The sequence below is a fragment of the Cardiocondyla obscurior genome, linkage group LG11 (genome assembly GCF_019399895.1).
Source record: "Cardiocondyla obscurior isolate alpha-2009 linkage group LG11, Cobs3.1, whole genome shotgun sequence".
NCBI classification, from domain to species: domain Eukaryota; kingdom Metazoa; phylum Arthropoda; class Insecta; order Hymenoptera; family Formicidae; genus Cardiocondyla; species Cardiocondyla obscurior.
The window spans coordinates 4,572,816-4,598,920 of NC_091874.1; the positions used below are offsets into that span (position 1 = coordinate 4,572,816).

The 26,105-nt window shown below is 41.7% G+C and overlaps 1 protein-coding gene and 1 long non-coding RNA gene across 5 annotated transcripts in view; one reads left to right on the forward strand and one right to left on the reverse strand.

Annotated features, from left to right (window-relative positions):
- The window catches only part of LOC139106554 (uncharacterized), a 206,444-nt gene that overhangs the window by 103,355 nt on the left and 76,984 nt on the right, over positions 1-26,105 (reverse strand). The window contains exons 1-2 of one of the 2 annotated variants that reach the window (XR_011546383.1): positions 20,565-21,449; positions 20,392-20,432 (exon numbers count right to left, since the gene is read on the reverse strand). This is a non-coding gene — a long non-coding RNA (uncharacterized lncRNA). Of the gene's footprint in view, positions 1-20,391; positions 20,433-20,564; positions 21,450-26,105 lie in introns of those variants that run through there. The other variant, XR_011546382.1, reaches the window with a different exon arrangement.
- Dpr1 (defective proboscis extension response 1) overlaps positions 11,999-26,105 on the forward strand; it is a 251,820-nt gene continuing 237,713 nt past the window's right edge. The window contains exon 1 of one of the 3 annotated variants that reach the window (XM_070663424.1): positions 11,999-13,696. Coding sequence is in view for 2 of the 3 variants with exons in the window: in XM_070663422.1 (XP_070519523.1) it covers positions 13,621-13,696 (76 nt within the window). In the remaining variant the exon portion in view is untranslated. The remainder of the gene's footprint in view (positions 13,697-26,105) is intronic. The other 2 variants (XM_070663422.1, XM_070663423.1) reach the window with 2 other exon arrangements.

Consider the following 26,105-nt stretch of genomic DNA (forward strand, 5'->3'; position numbering starts at 1 on the left):
ATTATCGCGTCAACGCGTAGAATGGATTGTATTTTGCCACGCAAATTCTTCTCCTCCTTCTTCTTATGCCTAGTTAAAGTCACGGTTTTACTGAGAGATCGCTATTTCCCGATTTTTATACCTTTCGAAAAGTTGAAGTTTTAAAATTGCAATAAGCTGGAATTCCCTCGATTTAAACAAAAAGAATAAGGTTTTGCTATTTATTTACGCATCCGAATGAAAGCAAACCGAGAGGGACTGGCTCGAATTGTGAAATACTCTCTCTCGATAATTACCAACCAGATTGACTTGTGCTTTTGGGTTTGATCCCAGGTGGGCGAAACGAAATCGAGAGAACAGAAAGAGATTCGTCACACGCATTGATCCGACAACAAAGAGCGATATAAAGCACACGGAATCGTGGGCAATCAAAGTGCATAAATCAATAAAGTCAATATTCTGCTTTTTATAAAAATGCGACTGACTTAATGTTATCTGATAAGAGAAAAGGGATTACTTTTTTTTAACCGTGGGCTTTGCCTAATAATTACCGTCCTGTTCTGATACTATTCTTCTTTTCTCGTTGGATTAATAACTAGGTCAAGAAAAAGAAAGTCGCGATACATATTGATCCGCCAATAGAAGACGTATAATGGTTACAGCTATATACCAGAAATATAATAGTAATGGCTATATAAAAAGTAAATCGAATCATATAATCAATGATATTTTTATATAAAGTTACATTTTTATCCAAGAGATATTTTTAAACAGAATACATACAAATAAAATATATTAAAATTGATCATGTCTATTGTAAAACAAAATTAATTGGCGTTAAAGTTGAAGCGTCACTTTAAATGTACATATTTTATGCCAATAAGTTTGATTAATTTGTTAAAAATAATATTTTCATATTTTTTTTAGTTACTTTCACAAGTTACTACATTGTGAAATTACTAAATAATATAATTAAATTGTTCAACAAACGATATTATATTAAATTGTTGTTATTTTAAAAAATTGTTCGAAGTTTACTTAAACGCTGTAATTAGTTTAACGTGATATAGATATAACTTATAAAAAGAATATTTTATTTGCGCAAATTGTCAGGTGTTTTATGAAATTTAACGCTGCCTATATGTCATTTTAATAATAACTGCTCAATCTTCTTTATTATACTTGCGGATTTTTGTCATTTGTACGAGTTAATCAAATCGGGAAAATGAGACGAGGATTCGCGTACGCGTCGTTTGAGGGGCGTCGACGCCATCGCATACGTAATACTGAAAAAAGGAAAAGGGTCTGAATGCAATTTGCTGCCGTCGACCGTGACGACCGTGCCGAACGACGGATAGTCGGACGCGTGAGGAGTGTATTCCCATAAAGAGAGACGTATAAATAAAATGAAAAAAAAAAAAAAAGACGAGAGAAAGAGAAACGTGGAAAACCGCTTGAGGAGGGTTGACCAGAGCGTAAACGGAGGAAAAGAGAAAGGGAGATTGGGAAAGGCGAGGGTGAAAAATAGAGATGTAGAGATACGGAATGGCTTACGTGCACTTTTACGGAGAAGGATCTAAACAAAGTCCCGCGCGCATTACTTTACGAGCATGGAGGGACGTGATCCATCTCGTCGTTAATGCGACACGAAGCGTCCCCATAAAAGGCTCGTGATCTCTCCTTTCGCCACCTGAGCAGAGCGTCTGGCTAATCCGAGGCGAAAGAGGTTCGACGATGTCACAAAGCCGCGATGTCGCAAATAAACGCGTTGTGCAAATTTACAAGCCGAATCGCGTGCCCTGTCTATTCTGCCGATACGTTGATAATTTTGCTGTTAGATGATAAGCAATTGAAAATAATTTTAACTAGAATTGGATTTAATTTTGACGAAATTTTAAAGAGATCAACTTCTCGGCATGACTTTATCTTTGTTGAAATAAAATGTAAAAAGAAAAAAAATAAAAAATAAAAAATTAATAAATACAAAAAGAAAAAGCTTCGATCATTTTTTAAGATTATATAAAAATAAATTTTACATTTAGATGTTACGCTAAGTCTATCTTCCACGCACAAATATACGGCTTCCTCATTTCATTATCGTCAATAACTTAGCAGTGCTTCTACGTTCTCACAAATTCCTGTTGTCAGCATCTAATTACTTAACTATAGAAACTATATGTAGTAAATCGGTTTTCATCCCATTAATTAATATTCGCAACGCCGCAATAGAGCGGCTTTATCGCGAATCACGATTAAATTTCCGAGTGTTCCATCACGCCCTCGCTATTGAATCGTTTAGTCTCGCCATCGAGAGAGACTTCCGAATCATATTTGGGACACAATCGCGAGAAAACGCGCGTTAGTGGGCATTTCTCGCGCGTGCGCGTCCGCACGCGTGAAATCGGAACGCATTAGCGGCGGCGGGGCGGTTCGGATTCGGTTTAATCGTTTCCCATGCACTTCGCCGTGCCCATTGTCGACCGTGGCTCTATAATAATTTAATGCCAGATATAATAAGTTACTTGCTGTCTGGCCAGCTGCCAGACTTGCCCTATTCATTTCCTCTATGAAAGCCGAAAAGCGACCGAACAGATGGAGCGTTAACTTATGGACTGTCTCTTGATGGTGCCGCCATCGCCGCGGAGGACGCGCCCGAGTGAATTTAAACGTCGTCTGATCTTAATTGGTCAGCCCCTAATTGAGAGGCTCGTTAAAGACCATTAATGCGTTACAAGCCCAGGCAAGATCCCTCCCTTACTTTCCCCCCCCGGCGTGAACAATATACGAATACGAAATTTTCAAAGATTTAATGTCACAGAACGATGAGCTTAATTCGGAGTCATAAAATATGTTCATTTCCAGTTCTAATTGCATATTTTATCAATTATCATTTTTATTTTTTTATAAATTTTACGTTAAAATTGAGTTTCTAGTCAAAGAGTCAGAGAAATACTTTCAGAAAAGATCTAGTCTAGTATTAAAACAGGAGAATAAAAAAAAAAAGATGTAATAGATACGCGTAATCCTCAATCTTTCATCAAAAATCTGCCATATACCGGCAATAAAGACTTTTATCATGTCAAAATGAAATTTCATCAGCTCTCGGCGGGAGCGAGCAATCGCGCTAGACATTTAATTTCAATTAACGTCGCTGTCGAAATTATGCCGGGCGCAATTCAGCATCAGAGTATAACGCGACTCAAGCAAGTGTCTGCCGGAATTAATCGCCGGTTAAAATGCGTTCGGCCGATGCAACGCGACAAATTAATTCCCAGGGCGCTCTGTAAATACGGCGTATTATTGTACCGCCACCTGCGATCTATCCACTATTAGCGTTAGCTTGGGGATAGATTTAATCAAAGGTGATAACCGCGCCGGCATCGCGGTAATATCGATTCTCGACTGCGATCAATGAAATTCCGAAAGTGCATTTCAATCAAAGCAGTGTAATATTCGCGAACGTATCGGCCACAAAATCAATGAGAGAACAAGTATTTATTTAACATAAAAAAAATTAAAACTAATTATGTATTATGCTACGATAACGAATTTTAATTTAATCTTGCAAACATTCAGGATTATTGTGAAAATTTTTTTCAAAAAATGGTTTGCCCGATATTGAAAATTTTATTAATAGGAACAGCCGGATAATGGAATTAAGCTCTGGCAAACAAGCATTTAGATTGGTTTACCCCGAAGCGATAATATAAAATATGGTGGTAAAGTTTGTATGGTTTAAAATTCTTACAATGTTTGAAAACTATGTGATAGCGAGATTAAAAGGAATTTTTACAAAACATTACGGAATATTATATGGTCAGAGTCAAAATATAGTATGTATACGTATAATACTGCTTAAATTAATACGACAAAATAATTTAATTCATTACAATGACTTCTTTAATTAATAATTTATACAGAATGCAGTTTGCATTTTTGCTAAACCCTTTTTTGAACTTACATACGTAAAAAATTTTCTCGTTAATTATGCTACAAGTTTTATGAAGTTTAAATTAATTTTCAAACTTTATAATAAAATAATATTTATCCGTGCTACGTTATCCAAAGCAGGAATAACAATTTTCTAGATTCTGCCATTTGTTACTAGTAGTTCCACAATTCCAACGCTAAAGGATATAATATCGAACGCGGGAAATATACCGACACGTGATATACAGAGTACTTGTAATAAAAGTATAATAATTAAAATTCAATTTAAAAAACCCTATCAAGTATACGCGTTAATTTGAGTTTTCTATTATATTTCTTTAAACTACAACAAAATTTCCAAACTTTTCAATGGAGAAATTCAAATGTACTTCAAATTCCTAGCGCCACCCTCACGTGTCGGAATGAAGCCATAAGGGAGTACCGACAAGGATAATTCTCGCGAAGAGAAATAAAGTAGAAAAGACCGTAGAATTTATTGGCTGCTGCTAAAAATAAACCTTAATTAACTAACGCTGATAAGTTGACTAAAGCTGGTAAATATAACGATCATATAAAATTATAAAATATTATTAAATGACGATAACTACTCGAAGTTTTGTTTTTCCAACGATTCACTCTCGAAATATTTAACATTAATCGAGTTAATGAAAAAAAATATTATTGTAAAAAGTATCTTTTCTGTCAAGATGTGTAAATACATTTATTTTATCAATGTCTAACATTTTTAATTAACCACTGCCAAATGCAATTATCATATATTTTACAACACACTTTTCATTGACCTCAAAACGTTCCTTGATCACTTTCGACGCGTGCAATTAATTCCTATACTTAACCGTCGCAAGGGACATTATCATGAGAATAGCGAAGTGCCATTCACATATTATACCACGGCATTCGAGACCACGAACCGGCGCGAGCCAACGATTACGCCAGTATTGTTCCGAAAATCCTCGTCATTTCGCTTCGCGGCAGAGCCGTGGGATATCCAACATTAAGACGTTGATCCCGCAATTTCTTCGAACCACGGGAAAAGTGGCAGACGTCTTAAAGCGCAGCCGTCGCTCACGGTTATATATCGGATTTTACGGCGGCGCGAGTTTCTCAGATTTGATTCGGAACGGGGTGGCTGAGGCTACGCTGCTCTCCGATTCCCCGAGGAGATCCCCGGCGAGGAGGTAGGATCCGAGTTCGTTGATCAATGTTCGCGAAGTTCGAAAAGCTCGGGAATCCCGTATTGCTCGCGGACGCGCCGCGAATGAGAGCCACGGAGAAAGTTAAACCACACGTACGTAATTTGAATAAGGGCGCGATGAGGTGATATACATGCAGATTTCCCGTTCGCCGTAAGTGACTTGGTCCGCGGCCGTCATCGTTGCCTGCACGGGGACTTATAGCCGAGGAAAGTTTAATTCGACGGAACTTCGCTCTGTGTGCGTGACGGGTATCGGGACCGGCTGTCTCTAAATTGCGTCCGGCTTATCTCCGTGCACCGCGTGAAAGATTGAACCCGCAGATCCTATTCGCGCGCGCGTACTGCGCTGACAAACATTTTCGAAATTCGTCCGATCGCGCGCGAGGTTTCAAACGAAGCGATTTTTATCGCGCCGGCCCTTTGTTCGGCCCGAAAACGGCTCGTGGTTTCCACGGGAAGATTTATTTCCGTTCCGCGGGAGGGAAAAAGAAAAAATGTTGCAGCACGCGGCGGAATTACTTTCTCCATAGAGAATATTTCCATTATATATCTTTTTTCCATGAGCCAAAGGGAAGAGATATTGCTTGCCGTTTCACTCTCAAGATAATAATATCACATAATAATAATACAACACAATTGCGTAATAAATGCGCGAGCGTTTCGCTCTTTTCTCGTAAGTTATAGAATAAATTTAATGAATCAATTGCGTTAATTCAGCTAATCAATAAACTAAAATCGTAAAACATTCAACAACTGCAGCCGCGTTATCCCTGTTTTTACGACAAAACGCAAACTTATGCGATACCTATTTACGCTCGCCTCATTGTCCGAAATACATCCATCTCGCCGCAAAGCGCTTACGGAATACTCTTGCGGTAGTAAGATAGGACAGATTCTCTCGTTTTTGCAAAGCACTGGGCAACTTTTCGGGCCACTCGCCCGCGCGAAGTTTCGACCGGAATTAGCGACACGGTTGGCCTGGAACGAGCGAGATCGTAATTCACCGGCTTCCACCATCGCCATCGCGATTGTATTGCAAGTTCAAGCCGAATCGTAACGCGCGCCGAGAACGAGGAATATTACGTTTCTGATTTAAAACGGGCGCAACTACTGCGAATTCATTACGCCCCGCTTGTTCCGCGCGTCGGATGTGATTTTGCTCGTCACTCCTGTATTTTCTGCGACGTTTAACCGTGAGACCGTCAAACTTTCTCAGGACAGAGTCCTGCTATCGGGATGGAACACTCGAGAATAACAAATTAAAGAAAAAAAAAGTATATAAATTTCGTAATAATTTTAAAATTAAAGCTCACGTATTTAAACGCGATAAAGTAATTTGGATGTTACTATCGAAAATATATTCCTCTAAATCGTAACAAGATGTATCTTGTACGTTAAAGTTAAAGATCGAGTCGAGATACTAAAAAGTAATAATAAAATATAGTTGCGCATAAACTGTTTTAATTACTATCCGTTGAGTTTAATTTTTATTAAAACTTGCCAGAGAAAGAATTATATTTTTGTGTATCTTTACTTTTTATTTAATATTTTATCATAAACTAATTAATTCTAAAATATTAAATTTAAATAAAATTCTGCGAATATAAATAAGCTTTTTAAACTCTTATCAAACGGGAATTAATATTTAAGAAATAAACGATTAAAGTAATAGAAATGCGTTTTAAGTAATGAAATTCTCGGGAAGATAGATACACATTTCGTTCTGGTAGCTCAATTTCTCCAATATACTCATGTTATCGAATACGGGATGTTTGGTTGCACGATGTAATTGGCGGCAAAGAACTTCAAAGCGATCTTGCTTCGAGCTTATGCGTCTTTAGTTATTGTGCGTTCGGCTTTTACATACATTGTCGCAGGCAGCTTTTACGCTTTCAGCCCGTTCGGCCATGACGCAAACGACATCAAAGCGGTTGAACGTGTAAGTCAACAACGCAACGACGAGCTTTGGACCCATAATTATGCAGCAGCTGCGTGTACCTTCTGCTAAAATATACGTTACGCCGATATTACTTCGTTTAATGTAAATGTGCACTTAATCACGCTACTTCTGCAAATACTCATTAATTTTTTTTTCTTTCTATTTTATGAAAATGTTACTAAGAAATAATAATTACAAAATATTTCTTATAATTCAATAATCTATAATTAGCAGTTCGTCCAAAGCTCGTACGTTAGTTTCGAAACGAAAGTCGAGCGGCCGCATCAAGGAACGTGAAGAAGCGGGTGTCATCTCGCCCGGCGAATATCGCGACACGGATTTCCGGTCGAACATAATACAACAAGTTTGCGCTCCACTGATTTCTGATTTCCAATCCATTATCGCGCGAAAATGACATTTACGTCTGAGGACGAGCAGTCACCGCAGAATTTATCGAACTACTTTACATCATTGCCGAAAGTATAAACGGTTCCCCTTCCCGCCGCGAATCGCGGTCGTACATCAGTTTTTAAAGGTGATCGATCAAACTTTTCAATACACTTACACGAGGGGGCGGAGAAGTCCTTCCCGATTTAATATACCATTAAGCTTAAATGTGCTGCATCCGGGGCCACTTCGTTCTACCCTCTCCCCCCCCTCCCTACGACCCCGACTGCTCCATGCTTCCGCATTGAAAACTTAAATTGTGCGCATTCACTTCGTCCTGGATTTTTGCTTTCCAAGTCTCGGCGAATTAATCTTATTTCAATATTGATAAAGTCGGTCGTAAGTCATAGCCTCCGATCGCGGTTCCAATGCACTTCGATAAATCACTTCACGACTGTCGACCGGTTGAAAGTTGCTCCATAAACTCGCGGCATTTCGACACCTTATTCTCACGAATGTTCCTCATTAGAGATGACATTCATAGAAAAAGGTGCCGCGCGATCGGACGTCTCTACGAAACGGGACGTCTAAAGAAAAATAATCCGTCTCTTATTAAATGCGAGCGGTGCTCATTTTTTTTTCTTATTAACGAAACTACAACGTCCGGACATAATAGGGTCAGAGTCGTTGCTTCTTTTACGAAAGCAAAGCGAGGGGATATCTATATGTATAATTGTTAAAAAGCTAAAGACCTAAACACAACCCTATCAACCACCATTACGGGAAGTGGCGTGGATTAAGGAAGACATGCTAAAGGTAATGGTCCGTTTATACCGCGGAAACGGCCCGTCGAGAAAATCGATATCACTCACAGCATTGAAGCCGTGGAATGCGGTGGGAACTCGCGGGCTGCTTCTTAAACCGCGATTTCTTAGTTGGTAGTGAAATGATGGTGTTTAGCACGAGCAGGAGTCCTACAAAGGCGCGGCTCGTTATGACACTAAATCAACTGCCGTGAAAACTTGGAAAATTTTGATAAGGGAAAAATGAGACGGGACAATGAAAAGAATAGCTTCTAGTCTTGAACCCGTAGATCGTTGCATTTTTAGAGCGACAACGCGAAAATAGCATCAACGCGGTAAAGGTCGGTGTAACGGTAAGTATAATGTCCATGGTAATTTACAAAGTGTTAAGAAAGATTAGATAACGGTGCAATTAAAGTAAATTGTAGCAAATGACACGTATCAGAGATATCTTTTAAAACGTTCTCTCACAATTTGCAGATTATATAAATATTATCGAGTTTAGAGCTCTTTTAAAATTTAAATATTCAATCTCAAAATAAAACTAGCGCCATAACGACCCGCTGGCGAAACGCGGAATAGAATGTTACGTTACGTAATTGATATTGGGTCAACGCGAATTTTCCGGTAAACGCGACCGAACGACGCTAATCTTTAACCGTGATGTTTCACGCTGCAGTAAAATCAATAATCAGCACATGACGCAAAAATGCGTAGGTGGTGCGTGCACAGCCGGGTATGCGGGAGATATCTGCAAATTGCGAGTTTTTTTTGCAGAACTACTGGATTAACCTGTTTGCAAAATTCATGCGCGTAAAATATCAAAAACGAGTGCCGTTTTATCGCCGCGCATGCAATTTGCAGCGGTATTTTTCGCGAGCACATAAAAGATAATTAGTCATTAACGGCGTGTTTAGGTCCGCCGGCACGAAGCGATACCGCAACTGTTTACTCACCAAGTGACCACGATGCAACGCGGCTCCATTTAAATAATAATATATGCTAAAATCGGACTTAACGCCACACACCTTCTCTCTCTCTCGTGATAAAACTTTGCGAGCGTTTAATTCCTCGACGATTATCGAAATAAAAGCCGAATTTATATTCATGGACCGAGCGGCGATTCAAGCGAATATTATACCAACACGATGTATTCGCGGCTTGGAATTGCGTAAATATGCTTGGCGAGTTATTGCGCTATTCATGTCGATATAATCTCGAACTATTACAACGGCGTTGTAATATCGTTTGGATAAAAAAAGCAAAACGCCGCAGATGAAAAGCGAATTGTATTTCAAACGCGGCTATAGCAAAATGGGGAACGATTTAGAAACAGAAATTTAACATTTCTCTCAGATTTACAATCGATTATGTTCTGGAGATTAAGTTTTTTTTAATGCAAAAATGTTTCTTTTTTATAAAGTTTTACGTATCAAATTATAACGTAATTATAATATTCATTTCCGATATTTATATAATAATTATAGAACCCAATAACTATTTCTATACAACAGCATTTCTACAAATTATGGAAATACGTAATCATAGCCCAAAACGATCTATTACAATATTTAATGCCCCGTTACTTTGATTGGCCGCTGTGAAAGTGTAAACGTTGCAAAACATGTCATTATCGCGAGGGTAGATCCGTTTTAATCTACGATAGGGTGGGCATTCCAGGAAATCGCGGCTAATGATCCGAAATTACACGAAAACATGCCGGACTTCCCATATTCACGCCATGCGATTACCGCTAAATGCGACTGTACGATTTCGAGTGTGCCCGCCGACGTAACTGGCTGTGCTGCCGTGCACGATGCCAGACGAGGGATTAAACCAAGGCAGCCTATATTCGACGTCGTTCCGCGCATGCTGGGAATTCGACTCTTGCGGCTTCAGAGCGGATCTTTGAGTATTATGCAAGCAGATGCATGTCGACTAAATATTTAGTTGAAATGTTGGCGAAGTTAAGTTATACTACACGCGAAATGTCATCTGCGCGAAATTTCGACCTCACGGTTGCACATAATTTCACCGAGTGTCTGCGCAACAATTATTCGCTCAGACAAATAAATTAAGAAAATCTTGCGCGTCTCGCTCGAGCCAGCAATTAAAAAATTTTTATTTAAAATTATATATATAAAAAAAAAATAATTATATGTTCTTATTTCTATTTCGGCACGCACGCAGTTCCGCACCTAAGACTTATTTGTTCGATCTTCAGCGAAGAAATTTCAACTCGATAGCCTCACCGCCGCTCGCATACTCCTAACGTACCCTCTGCGCGGAGAATTTCATTTATCTACATATCTCACCTACTGTGATGTTTCGTCGCGTTATAAAGGAATTTATGTGCCCTATATTATACGCTGAATATTATATCCCGTGTTAACTTTAATATATTACAAATTTATAACTAATGCATAATCTAACTTTTCCGTTCGCCTGCGCTACTCGCGTTAACAATCGCATTAGCGCACATTTATAAACGAAGAAAATTAGACAATACGCGTCGAAATTCGTCTCGGCCGCGATGTATGCTGTTGCATACCGCAGAACGTATTGATGCAGCCGGCTGATTAATGTAGCAATGTCCGATTCACATCAAGACCAAAACTCAATAGATCCCTGATATATTATTCCGCTCGTAAGATCAACTGCGCAGAATTCTCGTTAACGTTGGAGCTTTCGGTGTACCGACTGCGGGCTTGAACAAATACCACTCGACAACGAAGGCTACACCGTGGACATGCGGTGCCGCGCGATCCCGTATAGATGTGTAACAGGCGGAACATTTTGCTCTAGATCCGTTCGATCAATCCCGTCCTGTCTGAAAGCACGCGCTGGCACGTATCCTTTTAGAATCGCTAAAGCCCTGCCTGCACGTTTCGATGGAGCCCGTGAAGCCGTCTGGCTAAAACCCGTTATATGATCTAAACAGAGTAGCGATCCGCCTAAAAGAAAGTCAAAACCTCGTTCGAGCGCGAATCCGGCATTGCGTCCAAATAGTTACGTCGTCAAACCGCCGTTGGAAAACTTCAATAAACTCGCAGATATATATTAAAAAAAAAAAAAAAAAAAAAGTAGAAAATACTTGATATGCGATCAACGAACGGTTATACCGAGGGATTTGGAAACAAATCTGTTCAATGATATATCGTAATTAATTCTCGCTCGATGATCAAAGGCTGGCAGCAGCGCTGGAATCCATTAATTCGAATGCAAGAGAAATTGAAAATTGAATGTTAATTGAAAATCGATTTATGCGGGAAGAAGAATATTTTCATCGATACAATCGAAATTAGTTTTACAGTAAAGAACTCCCCGGTAAATGTCTCTTAATTGTACACGTAATTAAAAGATGTTTTTTTCGTCGGAAATTGTTAGTCCGCGATATCGAAAATCTGTAGACCGCCGAACTTTTGAATAAAGCGCTCATAGATCTCAGCTTCTGTAAGCTGCCTTGCACCGAAATAGTGTTCGCAATCGAGATTCGAGAGTTTCTACCTTGCGCACCAGCATTAACAGCAGTTATTGTCGATAAGGGCGAGCCTGTGGTGCATACTTGGCAACGGTATTCACGTCGATAACTTTCTGTAAACAGGAACACGTTACGCGTCGCTACCAATGTGCTGCAGTTTGGCAATACTTGCCGAGTCTTGCCCGAGTTCAATGGACCGTGGGTGCAAGCACACGAAATTATCAACTTTGAAAGAAAAAGCAAAGAGAAAGAGGGAGGAGAGAGAGAGAGAGAGAGAGAGAGAAAATGTGTATGTGCATGAATACATGTACGCGTTAATGATACAGCGTGTTTGCTTATGTGTCGAGGATGAATAATCCTCCACCTAATTTTAACGTATTACTAATACATGTTTATTGATTGGATTTATTAAGAGCAACATAGATTATTCAGACTAACTTATTCTGCAAGAATTAATTACCTTTAATGAAACATACGTTTGCAATATTTATGAATTATAACATATCCCGGCGTTAATCGGACGTGCACCATTTTTCCTTCCCGAGTGTCAATTCTTACGACGTGGATTATGTAATCGGATGTAAGCATTCGGCTCGTAAGCTACTCGTAAGACGCGAGAGGACTTGCCGCTAATAACCGCCGTCTAATACGGACCAAGTTTCGCTGATCTGTCAGCAACGACAACATCATAATTCTCGCGAAGACGTCGGAGGCAGCCGCGGAGTCGACAACAAGACGGACCCTTCGACGAGCGCCGGAAATGTGTAAGTGTCTATGTGCATGCGCGCTTAGATGCACCCTCGATCTCGCAGCGGTCATCCCCCAGTGGCGACGAAGTAGACGAGGAGAGACAGGAGAGAACCAGGGTGAAGAGAGGAGAAGCGGTCTGCGCGTAACCGGCTCGCGCTTTATCCGCGGCGAACGCAGCAAAGTCATCGCGCAAGCGCGCCGCGAGGAAGTCTCCCCCGCAGGATCATTTCGCGCCGCGACGCCGAGCGGCAGGCCTCATCCGCGTCGGCGTCTGGTCCATGCGGGTGCAACGTCGTCGCGCGGGAGAACGACGACGGCGAAAGTCGACGGCGCGTTTTCACCGACGATCGCGGGCGTACGATGACGATCGTGTGGCAGAGTTTCGCGAGTTAATCAGAATACGCTTCGGACCGATCTTAATTAACCGGCTGGATGCGGCTGACCCGCGCGTTCCGGCCGCAGGATGCTGCGCCTGAGACAGGGCACTCGCGGATCGCGCGTCGCGACGCTCGTCCGGGCGGAAGCTCCACGTGAGCGCAGCTGTCATCGGAAACGCATGCAAGTGCACCTCGGCCGCGCGAGAGCGGCCGCGGGACATCGTTTGTGAGCGCTCAAACCTTGATACCGTGGATTATCGTCGAGGATTTACCGGTCGATACGCGCGCAGCCTTTGACAATACCGCTGATATATCACGGCCTTTTCGCCCTACGCTCGGGAAGGTTTAATTCGCGAATTCGTATTCAAATGGTTCGGGCAAAATCGTGCACCAGTGAATGATCGATCTCCTCTCCGGGTGTTAATCGTGATGTAATTTATCTATCCGGACGCAAATGTCCACGTGAGAGTTGAAAATTATTTATGGTGACGTACGAGACATGTGTGTGTAGTTTTCGCGGTGTAAGCTTAAGTGTCTATGCGATTCCGAGCCGGCGTCGCTCTCGATTCGAGAGAAGAATAAAAATCAAACCGCGCTTTCGTTGCCGAAGGTACTTGACGCGGTGAAGACACACTGCACAGTGCGCGGACACGGCAGCGGACGTAAAGTCGATGATTACGCGCGTCGCGCTACGCGAGTACTGGTGACAGCTAACGGGCAAAGGATCGGTAGTGCAGCGAGCGATCGAGGAGTTAAAAATGCTGTGTCGCTGGCTCGCCGTGCTGGTACTCGCTGGTATACTCCTGGTTATCGAGGCGATCGCGATCAGCCAAGGTACGTTGAAATCCCACCCGAAATCCTCGGTAACGTTAGAGAACGACTAACTTGTCCGGCAAAGTAGCCGCCGACCTCGCCGGGGAAACTTACCGCGTTCTTGCGGGAATGCTCGGGATATCGTGTCCCTGCGAGACTAATCTGCGTAATTGAACGTCGACGACGAGAAGTGATACAGTCCCCCTCGTACTCGGCAAATTTATCACGTCGTTGAAATTAACGCGGTACTGCAGGGCATAATCTTTGCAATCGCGAGCTACTAAGATCCCTTTGCCTTCTCGCAGTTAATGCGATTATGCACCTATCGTGCCATTAACGTTCGCGCAGGGAAGCGTAATCACTCGCGAAATAAGTGTTCCATAAAATCAAACGTGGTAGGCATCGCAAGAAATCTCCGTTTCGCCGCGCCGCGTTGGAGCTCTAAGGGCCATTCGGCAAAGCGGGCAGAGTTTTTTCGCAGTCGTTTACCTCTAATCAACGCGCGCACCCTTGCATTACTAATCGCGAATTAACGAGAAACACATAACCATACAAAACTCTCGACGTTAATTGGTACGAACGTATTCAAGAACTTAAATCCAGATTCGCGAAACGTTATCTCGAAAAGTATGTAACTTTGAAAAGAGCTGCATCTTTTCTCGCGGAACAACGTGTGCGATCCTTAACAATTACGCTGGATTTTAACGCGAAATTAAATTAATGTGAGAGATACCTGGGTTATTACCACGTCTATTTTATCACCTTAAATTAAATCCTTAGCTGTGCGAGAATTAGATAATATTTACGTATAGATATCAAACGTATCATGAACAAATAAATCGCAACGGAGATATATCTTCCCTTCCCAGAGCCTCTCGGAATGCCAGTGGCGTCGGAATTTTCGCGCTGGTACGTAATTGTATGAAGTTATGTAATGCCCCCCTCTCATTCGCGCAATTTCGGTTGTCGCTCATAGCGATCCAAAGTAATTACGCGGATGAAGATTACGTCAGTTCGACCGAACCGCGCCGCGGCGTCCTACTTACAGCAACTTACGGAAACACCCGCGCGCGCGGACGATCTCGCGGATGCCGAGTTTGGAAACATCGCGGTCGCATTCAGTCTCGCGCCGCTAATTGTCGGTTCATAGCCAGTGATCCAGGATAATTGCGCGGGTGGTGGCCGCTCAAGTGCGCGAGTGCATTTCGCTCGGGACCACGTACCGGAAGATGGCATACGTGCTAATGTGCGGAAACACGTGCGAGGATTTACCCTGCACGCGCTTTTAAGCGTTGTACAACATCGGCGATAATGAACACGACGACAACTGCGAGATTGCGTGGCGGCCACCGAGCAGGCCTTTACGACACTATACTACTTGAATAATTAAAAGACGGACCTCGGCGCGACGTTCGCCGACCAGCGCATTTAGTTTCAACCGAGGAGAATGGGAAATTAGCGTGCAATCGTCACTAGGAGGTCCCACGAAATCCTTGCAATCGGCGGGAAAACGTGTCGGGTATCAGAGACGCACGTACACATAGAGCGCGTAGACGGAACAAAAGCACTCGTCCCGCTTCGCATCGCCCGCGCATATTGGCTCGAGAACGTAATTGAGTGCGACGTGCAAACACTCGCGGCGATTGTTTCGCCGTTTGTCAAGGGAGACATGATTTTCACCACTTTGAAACTACCTCGGCAGTCCGAAAGCGGAATTTCACGAGATACTCGCGTTGCCTATTTTTTTTTCGCGGCACGCTGGATGAAAAATGAACAAAAAAAAGCGGCGCAGTCTCAGGAGGCAAAAATTAACAAAAAGATAAAATTTAAGAGTGTCTACAAGCGCCTAAAAGATAATAAAGTAATAAAAAAGATACGGCCGGAACATTAATTGTATTAAATTATAAATTAAAATCCGACAAAAGAGCGTTATTTATAAATACGTTCTAATTATTAATTATTTTAACGTATTAAGTTTTCACGTTACAGTAATATGAAATTAATAGGACGCGTAAAATATTCGCGGGATTGGCAAAACTCTTATTTACGCGTAAGGATTTCTTTCACCTTGCTGATCAAGTATTCGTGCCATTAACTTTTCATTCACCTAGATATATCCGCGCGCAGATTTTATTGCTCATCTAATTAATTGTTAACGACCGTGGAAATACTTGCACAATCAGTGTGCTGATGCGCGGGTACAATCGCGTATGCATTTAACGCTAATGTGAGTTCAATGTCGACTTGATTGACGCATACGCGAATGAGTCGCGAGCATGCGGTTTTCTTGCGAGAGCATAATCAGCAAACGACAAGTACTCGGAGAATCGTTTGAAGCTATTTGCAGCAAAGCTGAATGTAACGAGCGCTTTCTATTAACGTGAGATCAATACCGTCGACATATTCATTCAATATTTATCTATTACATATCAGTGACATTTTCTATTCCGCGATATAAATATTTTATATTTTTTTATTTCGCAAAATATAAATGCAACTTCTGCAAGAGACGTCCGACTGCATTGGCGTCGGAAAAGCACTCGGCCTGAAATAATCGCGGATCGCGAACTCGCGCGACGTAAATCACGTTGATTTGCAATAGCGGGAGAAATGCGAATTAATTAACACACGATTCCCGCCGCTTTTTGACATACGCATTTTTAATATAATCCGCTTCTTGAAGAACGTAATTGCGATCGTGTCCCGACATTGCGATGTAGTCATGAGTCTTTTAATTAGTCTGAAAATTGTGTCTTAAACTGTGAGAAAGAAAGATGTTCATCCGCTTTACTTATTAAATATCCCCTTTGAGCGGTTTGTTGTTCAGGTCGTTCGTCATTTTTTTGTCGTCCTTTATGAGCTCGCTTTTAAAAGAGACCGTTACATATTCTCTGCCTCGAGATCAAATGACCGGAAGGAAGTATCAGGGTTTTAATAAAAAGAACGGACATCAAAAAGTTTCCTTACTTCTTAAACCACTCGCTTCTATAATACGCAACCAAGCTCCACGGGCGAATATTGTCAATTAATTAGGCGCGAACAAAAGATCACAGTCTTTTCCTAAAATATTAAAACTCGGAAATCCATTAAGACATGCGAAATGTCATCGCGAGGTGTGTTGAGTAAAAAGTATTCCGTTTCAACGGAAACTCGTTAAGACCGTCCTCTAATTGCAGAAAATCAATCTTGCGAAGTTGCACGAGCGGGAACATCGCTTTTCACCGACACGCACAAAATCGCGTCGTTAGTCTCTGTAATTATAGAGAGACAGTCTGGGGAAGCTCGTTTCGACTCGATCCGATGCGCAATTTTATACAAGTTGCTCGAGAATGCACCCTACGAAGCTTCATCAACGGAATCTTTGATCAATTCGTAATCGATTCTTCAATCAAAATTGTACGCGTATTTTTTATATTTTTTTTTTAATTTTTTTGGCACGTTTTCACACGCTAATATCCTGAACGCGTAAAAATCAGGCGATCTAACTAGCTTATATTTCTATTAAAATAAAGCGGAGGCTCTAAGTTGCGGACACAAAGAGATTGCATTATACATATTGTATAATTCATGAAAAATACACGAAATATGACAAAAAAATTCATGAAAAATTCATGTATTCAATTTATTTTCATATTTTCATATACCCTTCATGAAAAGATATCAGGTCCAAAATCATCCGATTCGCAGATGCAATTTATAACACGATATACCCATACTTTGATCTATATCGCGACGCGCAAGCTCAAAAATCACCACGCAAATTAAAGAAATAAAAGAACAAGCGGTTTAAAATGGTTATGGATTTTTCCTATACTAAGGTGTAATCGAGAACGTAAGCGTCGAGGGTTCGAAAGCGCTCATTTTCTCTTCCGCGTTTCTTCAAGCGGCCAATCCGTTTACCGAGGCGTAATCGATAGCTTCGCACTTGAATTCACGCCGAAACAGGTTTCGTAACACGCTGCGGAGAGCGTGTAATTGAAAGTAGCTGACAAGCGGTCAAATTCAGCAGTAACAGTTCAAACAGCGGTTACACGTAATTTTCGCTGCCGACACGGTTACACAAGATTCCGGTGTTGCGAATCCGCAATATATACAGACGACGCGTAGACGTGTTTACATAGTACGATTCCTATTTCCATTTTCGCACTCATACATTGGGTGAAGAAAGCAATTTTATCGAAGAAAACTCCGCGAGCGGCACATGGCTTCGGTATAAATTAAATAAATAAAAAAAAAGGGACAAAAGATATAACGCAAAAATCGATACGTCTAAAAGGCTGCGCTTTAAAACTTGCAGAATAACCTGACCTCGAAAATAATAGCATATTACGCGATCATAGTTGTTCAATTTGATGTGCAACGTACGTGAATTATGTATTCTATTTTGCGCACATGCATCAACGTCTGTTTCAACGAAGTTTAATTAACCATAACGAAATTGCCAGGCGTACGGTTTGCCTAGAAATTACAAACTAACATCTCACGGTCTTTATTCCCAGCGATCCTAATTAATTCAATTATATTGCAGGAATTTAATTACAATTCAGTCTGCTAAATCCAGGCATAGGCACTGAAAACTAACTCAACGACGAAAGATGTCAAAACTATCTCAGCGGTGAAAGGTGTCGCGGAAAGTATAATTAAAATTAATTCGACCTAGTCGTCACCTCGACTCTCTATTAAAAATGTCTATCAGAAATGTCGCAACAACCTAATAATTATTTTGTAGAAAAATCTTATTCGATCATTACAGTGTGTAAAAGTAAAAATTTTAACGATCGTTAATATATATTTTTCTTTACGCAAAAACGTTATTGATGGTTTACGAGATGCGTGAATTGATTGTAATTAATTGAAGCCGAGCAACCTGTGAGTCGTCGGGCGCTTAATAATACGGTGCCATTTATAAAAATCCCCGGGAGAATCGATACCCTCGTAATGCGGCCAACTATTCGGTGGATAAATACACGCACGTTCCGACGAGAAAATCTCTGCGATCATGCACGTTCACCGTCGTAAATCACTTCGAGCGCGGGCGGGATACCACGGCGGGACGACTTGACGCGCACGACTTCTGGCTTCATATCGCGAACTCGTGTCCTGCTTTATGTATTACATAAGCTGGACCCGGCCAGCCGCAGTAAGTCGATGACACGTTCCGCTGCTGCTTACGTGCGCGCAACGATTCCGCGACCCACCGCGAGAAAGCCACCCGAGGATACGCCCTGTCTCCCGGCCTGCCTCGTAAACGCTCGCGAAGAAAAAGACTAATCGTGTTGATAACAAAAAATTTATGAACAAAAATTTTATATTTATTTTACGATACGCCAGGAATTTAAAGGAAATTTCGAAGTTGCGTTATACAATATCCGAGCACGGTATTAGGTATGTTTCATTGATAACGAGTATTCTCTCGAAGATACCACACTATTACATGTTTCGTGTCGTTAGAAAAATACACGTGAATAATGGCCAGTTAATGCTGAACAGAGATTTTTCCGATTTCCACTCGCGTACGAAATCCCTTAATTATGTTCTATAGATTCGTCCTACGATAATAAAAGTGTACCGTCTAATAAATACGTATTAGCGTTATCGTCAGGCGGGAGCGCTCGTCCTGGAAAAATTAAATGACCCGGGTCCATTAAATTTAAACACGGTATTAAAACACTCGGGATAAAGCAAGATTAAATTAGCGCGAGGGATCGCTTCGCTCACGCTTATCTACGGGCACCCGCGAAATCCCCGGCTATTATTTACGAGCAGCTTAGCGCGTAGCATACATACATTTCCCGCTGGGGAATCCGCCCCCGTCTTGCATTTTTATTATCAACCGAACTATTAAAGGATGGACGTACTGCTCGCGCCGGCGTTTCGCTACGAAGAGGAGAAAAGACCGCGAGCTGGTCCCGCACGTACATTTACGGCTCTCGCGTGTGATCGTAAATCGTCATTTACAACCCTATCCATGCGTTTTTCCCTTCCTCTTTCCGCGAAGTGCAGCTGCTAATAGGTTTCCACGCGAGCGTTTCGATACATTACCGCGGGCGCACTCTCTTTCAAAACGAAAAAATATCCCCCCCTTCGATACGAAAGTGTTTCGTATCGCGTAATTCACTTCGTCGCAAAAACCGCAAGAAATATTAGGCGCTTTGCGCCGGGAAATTTCGCGACGGGTACCTTAGTATTGCTACTTCGCTATGCACGCGTCTTTGAGATGAAAATTTCCCCTACGAGCTCTCTCTGAACGAGCCGCTTTTGAGTCGGCGAATACCAGACGCATGATAATTATGTCTTCATTTAGTGGGCTCGATTTCAAAGGCATTATGTTTATTCGCACCTAAGTTCATTTTCAGACTTAATACGAAAACGAGTGGAATGTGATTGTAAATGTAACATTTCATTCAATAGAATAGGAAATTTCGTCATTTGCTACTTAGACGAATGAGGAAACCCGGGCGTATAATATGCAATCGAAGAAACGTACAACTCGATACGTAATAATATAACTGATTCCAATCCTGAAGACCGCAAACAAAACCCTACTAATTGAAATGTAATAACGAGACATTCAACCTCGCCATCGTGACGGCGGATGTAATCATCGGTAATTTTGTAGCGAAAGAAAAAATATAAGAGTCATCGTACATATTGCGAAGGGTTAGTCGGATTAAAGGTATTAAGGAATTAAGGGTCATAAAAAACGTGGGACTCACCGTTCGATGCGCAGCAGCGGAGTTGACGAAGCTGCCGGTGGCTGTAACATAAAATAAGACAATATTAATGTAGAGATTGATTATTTGTCTAAATAAAAAAAAAATTAAAAATAAAAATAAAGTTAGCAAAAGAACAAAACTAAAAATTCTATATTTAAAAAATTAATCCTTACCTATTAGTTGCTCCGCCGGTGCAAGATGCCCGTCCCGGGCCTGCTCCTCCTCTCAGTTGAGACGTCGTGTCGTACAGTTTCTGAGTTGTGTTAATCCTCCTTCGTCGATGTATGATACGTCCTCTGTATCTCCACCTGAAACAGAAAAGTATTACATGGTTAGGATTTTTACAATATCTAAACAAGGTCGTATGAATGAAGCGATTTATTCAATACGTACACAAATAATTTCGTACGTAGTCGTTGGTCGGTCAGCTCGACAATCCAGAGCGAGAAGAATAAACACTGCACTGGTTCGCACTCTCTGCGCCACTGTCCTTAAGTTTCCTCCTTCCGCGCTCCCCTGGTGCTACTGCCTCTACTGCTTAACTCCTGCAAAATACGAGAATAATACGTTGTAGAAAAGAATCAATAGGAAATATTACATTATTATTATGCTATCGCGAATATGTACCGGCTGAATACGCCGCGGTTCTCGTATCGAAGATAGACACCGTTCACCGATTATGCGTGTCTCGGCAGATACGGCCGTAACGTTTCCTGTGTTTCTAAGTGCGAGCCTGTATACTTTGAACGCCGGACGAGGGAATGGAAGGGAAGCGGCTTGATCGCTGCTAGCCACGCCGTTCCCCCCAATCTCCGCGCTCCCCGCACCGTCATCACTCCCTGCGCTCCCCGCGCCAACAGCCACTGAGTCCTATACCTACGCATAATACGCGTTGTACGAAAGATTTCATGGTGAATACTCTATTCGCTATTCACGACTGTATAACTACGCCGCGGTTTCTGATTATCTAAGTCTCACTCGACCGAGCTCCGACCGTACTTATCGGCGACAAAGAGACGCGAATATTACGTACGCGTAAAAGAGAGTACAACAAACCTTCGAGATAAAACAAATTGTCAGGGATGTTCTCCGCGTATGAGGGATAGATGGGGGAAGGTATTTTTACGCCGGATTGCAAGCCTCCATCCTCTGATTGTGCGTTTTTCTGCGACTACGGACGGAGCGTCTCCTGCGTGCGGATGACCTGCCTGGAATAGCGGGAAGCGGAAATGAAGTAAAATGGCTGCCGGCCACTAGTACCATCTACCCACGCGGTCCCGCACTACTCGATCTTTTCCGTCTCTCTCTTTCCTCCTCTCTTTCTCACTCTTACGCAACGGGTCAGCTGCCGCTAACGCGCACCGTCCCACCATCCTCTCTCCTCGCGCTTCCCGCGCCTACAGCCGTTGAGTCCCGAACGTACGTAAATGAAGCGTTGTACGAAATATTCAGTTCTATTGACGATTCACGAATGTATGATTACACCGCGGTTCTTACTCGACCAAGCTCCGACTGTACTTATCGGCGACAAAGAGACGCGAATATTACGTACGCGTAAAAGAGAGTATAATTTACTTTCGAGATAAAGAAAGTAGTCAGGGATAGTCTCCGCGTACAAAGAACTGGTAAAGAAAAATATCTTACGCCGGATTACTCTGTTCCGTTCACCAATTGTGTATATTTCGGCGGATACGGATGCGGCGTCTCCTACGTACGTGCGGGCCGTCCGATCACTCTGAACGCCGGTGGAGGAATGGTGGGAGAGCGGTCTGACCGCCGCTAGCTCGCGCCGTTTCCACTCCCCGCGCTTCCCGCGCCGTTTCCTCTCCCCGCGCTTCCCGCGCCTACAGCTGCTGAGTCCTGCTACCTAATAATAATACGCGTTGTATTGTATGTACGCGAATGTACGTAAGATTTCATGGTGAATATTATATTCCTTATTCACGTCTGTATAACTTTGCCGCAGTTTCCGATCATAAAGCCTCACTCGACCGAGCCCCGACTGTACTTATCGGCGACAAAGAGACGCGAATATTACGTACGCGTAAATGAGAGTACAACTTACTTTCGAGATAAAATAAATTGTCAGGGATGGTCTCCGCGTACGAAGGATTGATGGGGCGGTAGGTATCTTACGTCGGATTACAAGCTTTCGTCCTCCGATTGTGCGTATTTCAGCGGATACGGACGGAGCGTCTCCTGCATGCGGATGAACTGCCCGGAATACCGGAACCCGGAAATAAAGTAAAATGGCTGTTGGCCACTAGTACCATCTACCAACGCGGCTCCGCACTACTCGATATTGTCTATCTCTTTTTTTCTTCCTCTTTCTCACTCTAACGCAATTGAACGCATTGTTAAAAGAATTATAAATGTTATACCGAGTGTTAAACTTAATGTTAATTTTAATGTATCGCGAAAAAAAGTCGCGTTCTCGAGGCTCATTCCCGAGAGAGATAAGCAAATGTTAACTTTAGATCTACAATTTGTAATAAAAAATTATTATACATAAAAAGATTTTTTTTTTTTTAAGAATAAAAATAAATGGCTTTGTAATGCCGAAACAGATAAAATTTACATTAGCTTATGTTGAAAACTGAAGAGAAACTACCAGCAACGTTATCCGTGTACTCATCTGTTATCGATAGCGACGAATTTCAAGCTGCTTAATTAATTTCTGCTGCCGGGGCTTACGAATTCGCGTAATAAGGATCGGACGTACCAGTAAATTGCCTACCGTAATTAGCAGTTAACGAGGAGACGTTACACTTGCTCGCAACACAAAGCCGGCTAAAGGTTACCTGCGGAAAGCTCCCTCACAAGAGAATCGACGTTACCTTATAACGTAACTATACTATAACGACATTGCATATAATTGATCGTAGTTACCGCGTCTGTGGTAACTTCAAAATCTTGCTGCAAAATTATAATAATGTCACGCGCGAGATTTTTGCTCGTGACACATTGAGCGAGTAATAAACTAATTCGCGTTTGATTTAGACTAACATTAAACGGGATTAACATAGTAAGATATAACAACGCGATACGTTTAGCATTTAGTAATATCGACACAGAAATTATATAAAATCTGATAATTCAGATTATCTGATAATAATGCGACTCCACGGCGGTCGTGTCTTTTAGTACCTGATATTATTCCACTGATCTCAGAATAAAAGCTATCGTTTTACATTTTGCGTTTAACATTTCATTTTTCCGCAAAAGTTTATTAGAGATAATTCGCAATAATTCACACCTTCGTGGAATTACTTCTGCTTTAATTTAAATTTAATAAATGCAACAAATAAATTTCATTTTATTATTCTAGTTTAAAAATTTTACATTTTGTGTTTGAGCGACGAGAGAACGAGGAAAATAATTTTAAAACTCTATTTATATTTCTAAGCCGGCTATATAACAAACGCTAAAAAAAAAATGTTTTTTCGCGCACATACACCCGAACAACTATTTTTCTAATCGCTAAAGCAAACAACCTTTCCCGTCTGTACGACAAACATCACGTGCTGTCGAACAAATAGTAAATCCGCTCCGCATTTGCATATCGAAACGTACGAAAGTTGTACGCAACCGATTCGCACGTAATGCAACGATAATCGGGAAAACGTTACCAAAAAAGATTATTAATCGAAGCGTGGCATAAAATGTTCATATTACGAGGTCGGTCAACGATGCAAAAAGGATTCGTTCCCTATTTAAACTCCGACACAGCCGCCGCTACCGTTCCGTATAATCCGCTTAAATTCGTTTCGCCCGGCCAAAATGTCCAGAATTTGTATTATTACAGTCATTACTCTGACCCTCGTACGTGCTTAATGGGCAGGTCTGCAATTGCACAGGTTGCGAGTAAATAAATCGAGAAATGCTTAAAAAGATACTACACGTACAGATTTTTTTTTTCCCCACAGAATTATTTGAACTTATTACAAGATTGAAAATACATTGAAGGATTTGATTTATCGAAAACATTTTAAAATTGCGGAAAATATATGATTTCGCATATTTTTATTTAATTATAAATTCCGTGATATTAAACCAGCACATAAAAAGTACCAACGCGTTTTAAAGCACAGTAAAGTTCCATGCAAAATTTATAATTTATATTTATCGGATGCTTGGCTTTTTTTTTGCCGAGTAATTAAAATTAAAGATTATTGCGTTCTGCAATTTATACGCGCTTCGCGATTTTAGGATAAATATCGGTATCCATCCGCTTCAACTCGCAAGCACGTTTACAATCTTGGCCGAGGCCTAAAACTTCTTCAAGTTTCATCTCGAGTACGGATGATGCCTACGCCGTGCGTCGTGTATTCGTCCGAGTGTCGAGGAAATTGCCGAAGTGCAGGAAACTTTTGCTCGCCGTTGCCTTTGAGCCTGACAAATTTTCCACTGCCGCGTCTACTTCGTGTCGCGACCCGGCCGCATAGAGACGAGCTTTTTTCCCCCGCGGCGTGCCCCCCTCGTGCTTGCAATTTTCTCGAAAGCCTTCGAATTTCGAAGCACTCGCCGACGTCTGCACACCGCGCCGACCGCTCCGCCGGGAACCGATAAATAAAAAAAAAGCCGTGCCACGCCACGCGAATCGTATAATTTTCGTCCTATTATTTCATGTGCAACAATCAGATTTATTAACGATAATTATGCATGAAGAAATTTAAGCTTTTTAAGCCCGATAAAGATGTCTCAAAATTAAGAGCTTGCAACTTTTACCCCCCGCTTCCTGTTCAACCGTTGACTAATACGCGGTTGATACACTTTTTGCAAAACGTATTTTATATACTCGCATAAATTGCATGCGGTTTTCGCAAAATTCCGCAATTTCATAGCGCTGCATGTTATACCTAATTTTGTGTCAAGATACGTCACGCTGTATAAATTATGCTGCAACTTTGAAGACAAGTTTAGGGTAAAATTTGCGAACATCGTTGTTGTAAGTCAACAACAACATTAGTGGTTTCAGTGAAGCTCTTGTTGCTAGAAAGTATGATATTCCCGGCTCCAGCGATATTTAACGCTGAAGTATAACTCTCTAATCCTGACGTTTATTTATATTCTAAAATATAGCATAATATATTGAAGTCATGCAGCAGCAGCGAGCACGTGACTGATAACGTTGCTTTGGAAAGGCGGCGATGATATGAAATCACATTTTGCAAAGCGCTCGCCGCAGCCACGGTAAAATATTAATGTCGTTAAGAAACGATTCAAAATTTTGCATTAAACGGCACGTGCAAACGCTGAAGGTATTAACACAACTACCGATACAGTTTGCTTTCTCGAGCAATTACATAATGAGAACATTTGTAACGCACGATCTCAAAAGATCCGACGAGAAAAACCTTTTATCGAGAGAACTTATGCAATTTGCAAATGTTTCCTTTTATGCTGAATCTCCGGGCGGCGCCGCATATTTTTTTCCCCTGGGCAGACCCTTCCGCGTACCGTACGGGTAGATGTAATGAGTGTTTGCATCTCGTACATCATGAAGATAAGCCCGATCACATTTCAACGTCACGGTGTGGCCGCGCGGACTCTGAGAAATCGACCGCTCTCGTGTATCTCTTTCTCTTGACGTGCTGCAATATCTTCACCGACAAATAAATGGTTTATAAGCGCGGATCGAATGTACAGGGCGTGTCTCCAGGGCTTCGCCTTTTAACCGCGGTCCCTTTATGCTCGCGGACGACGATAACGTG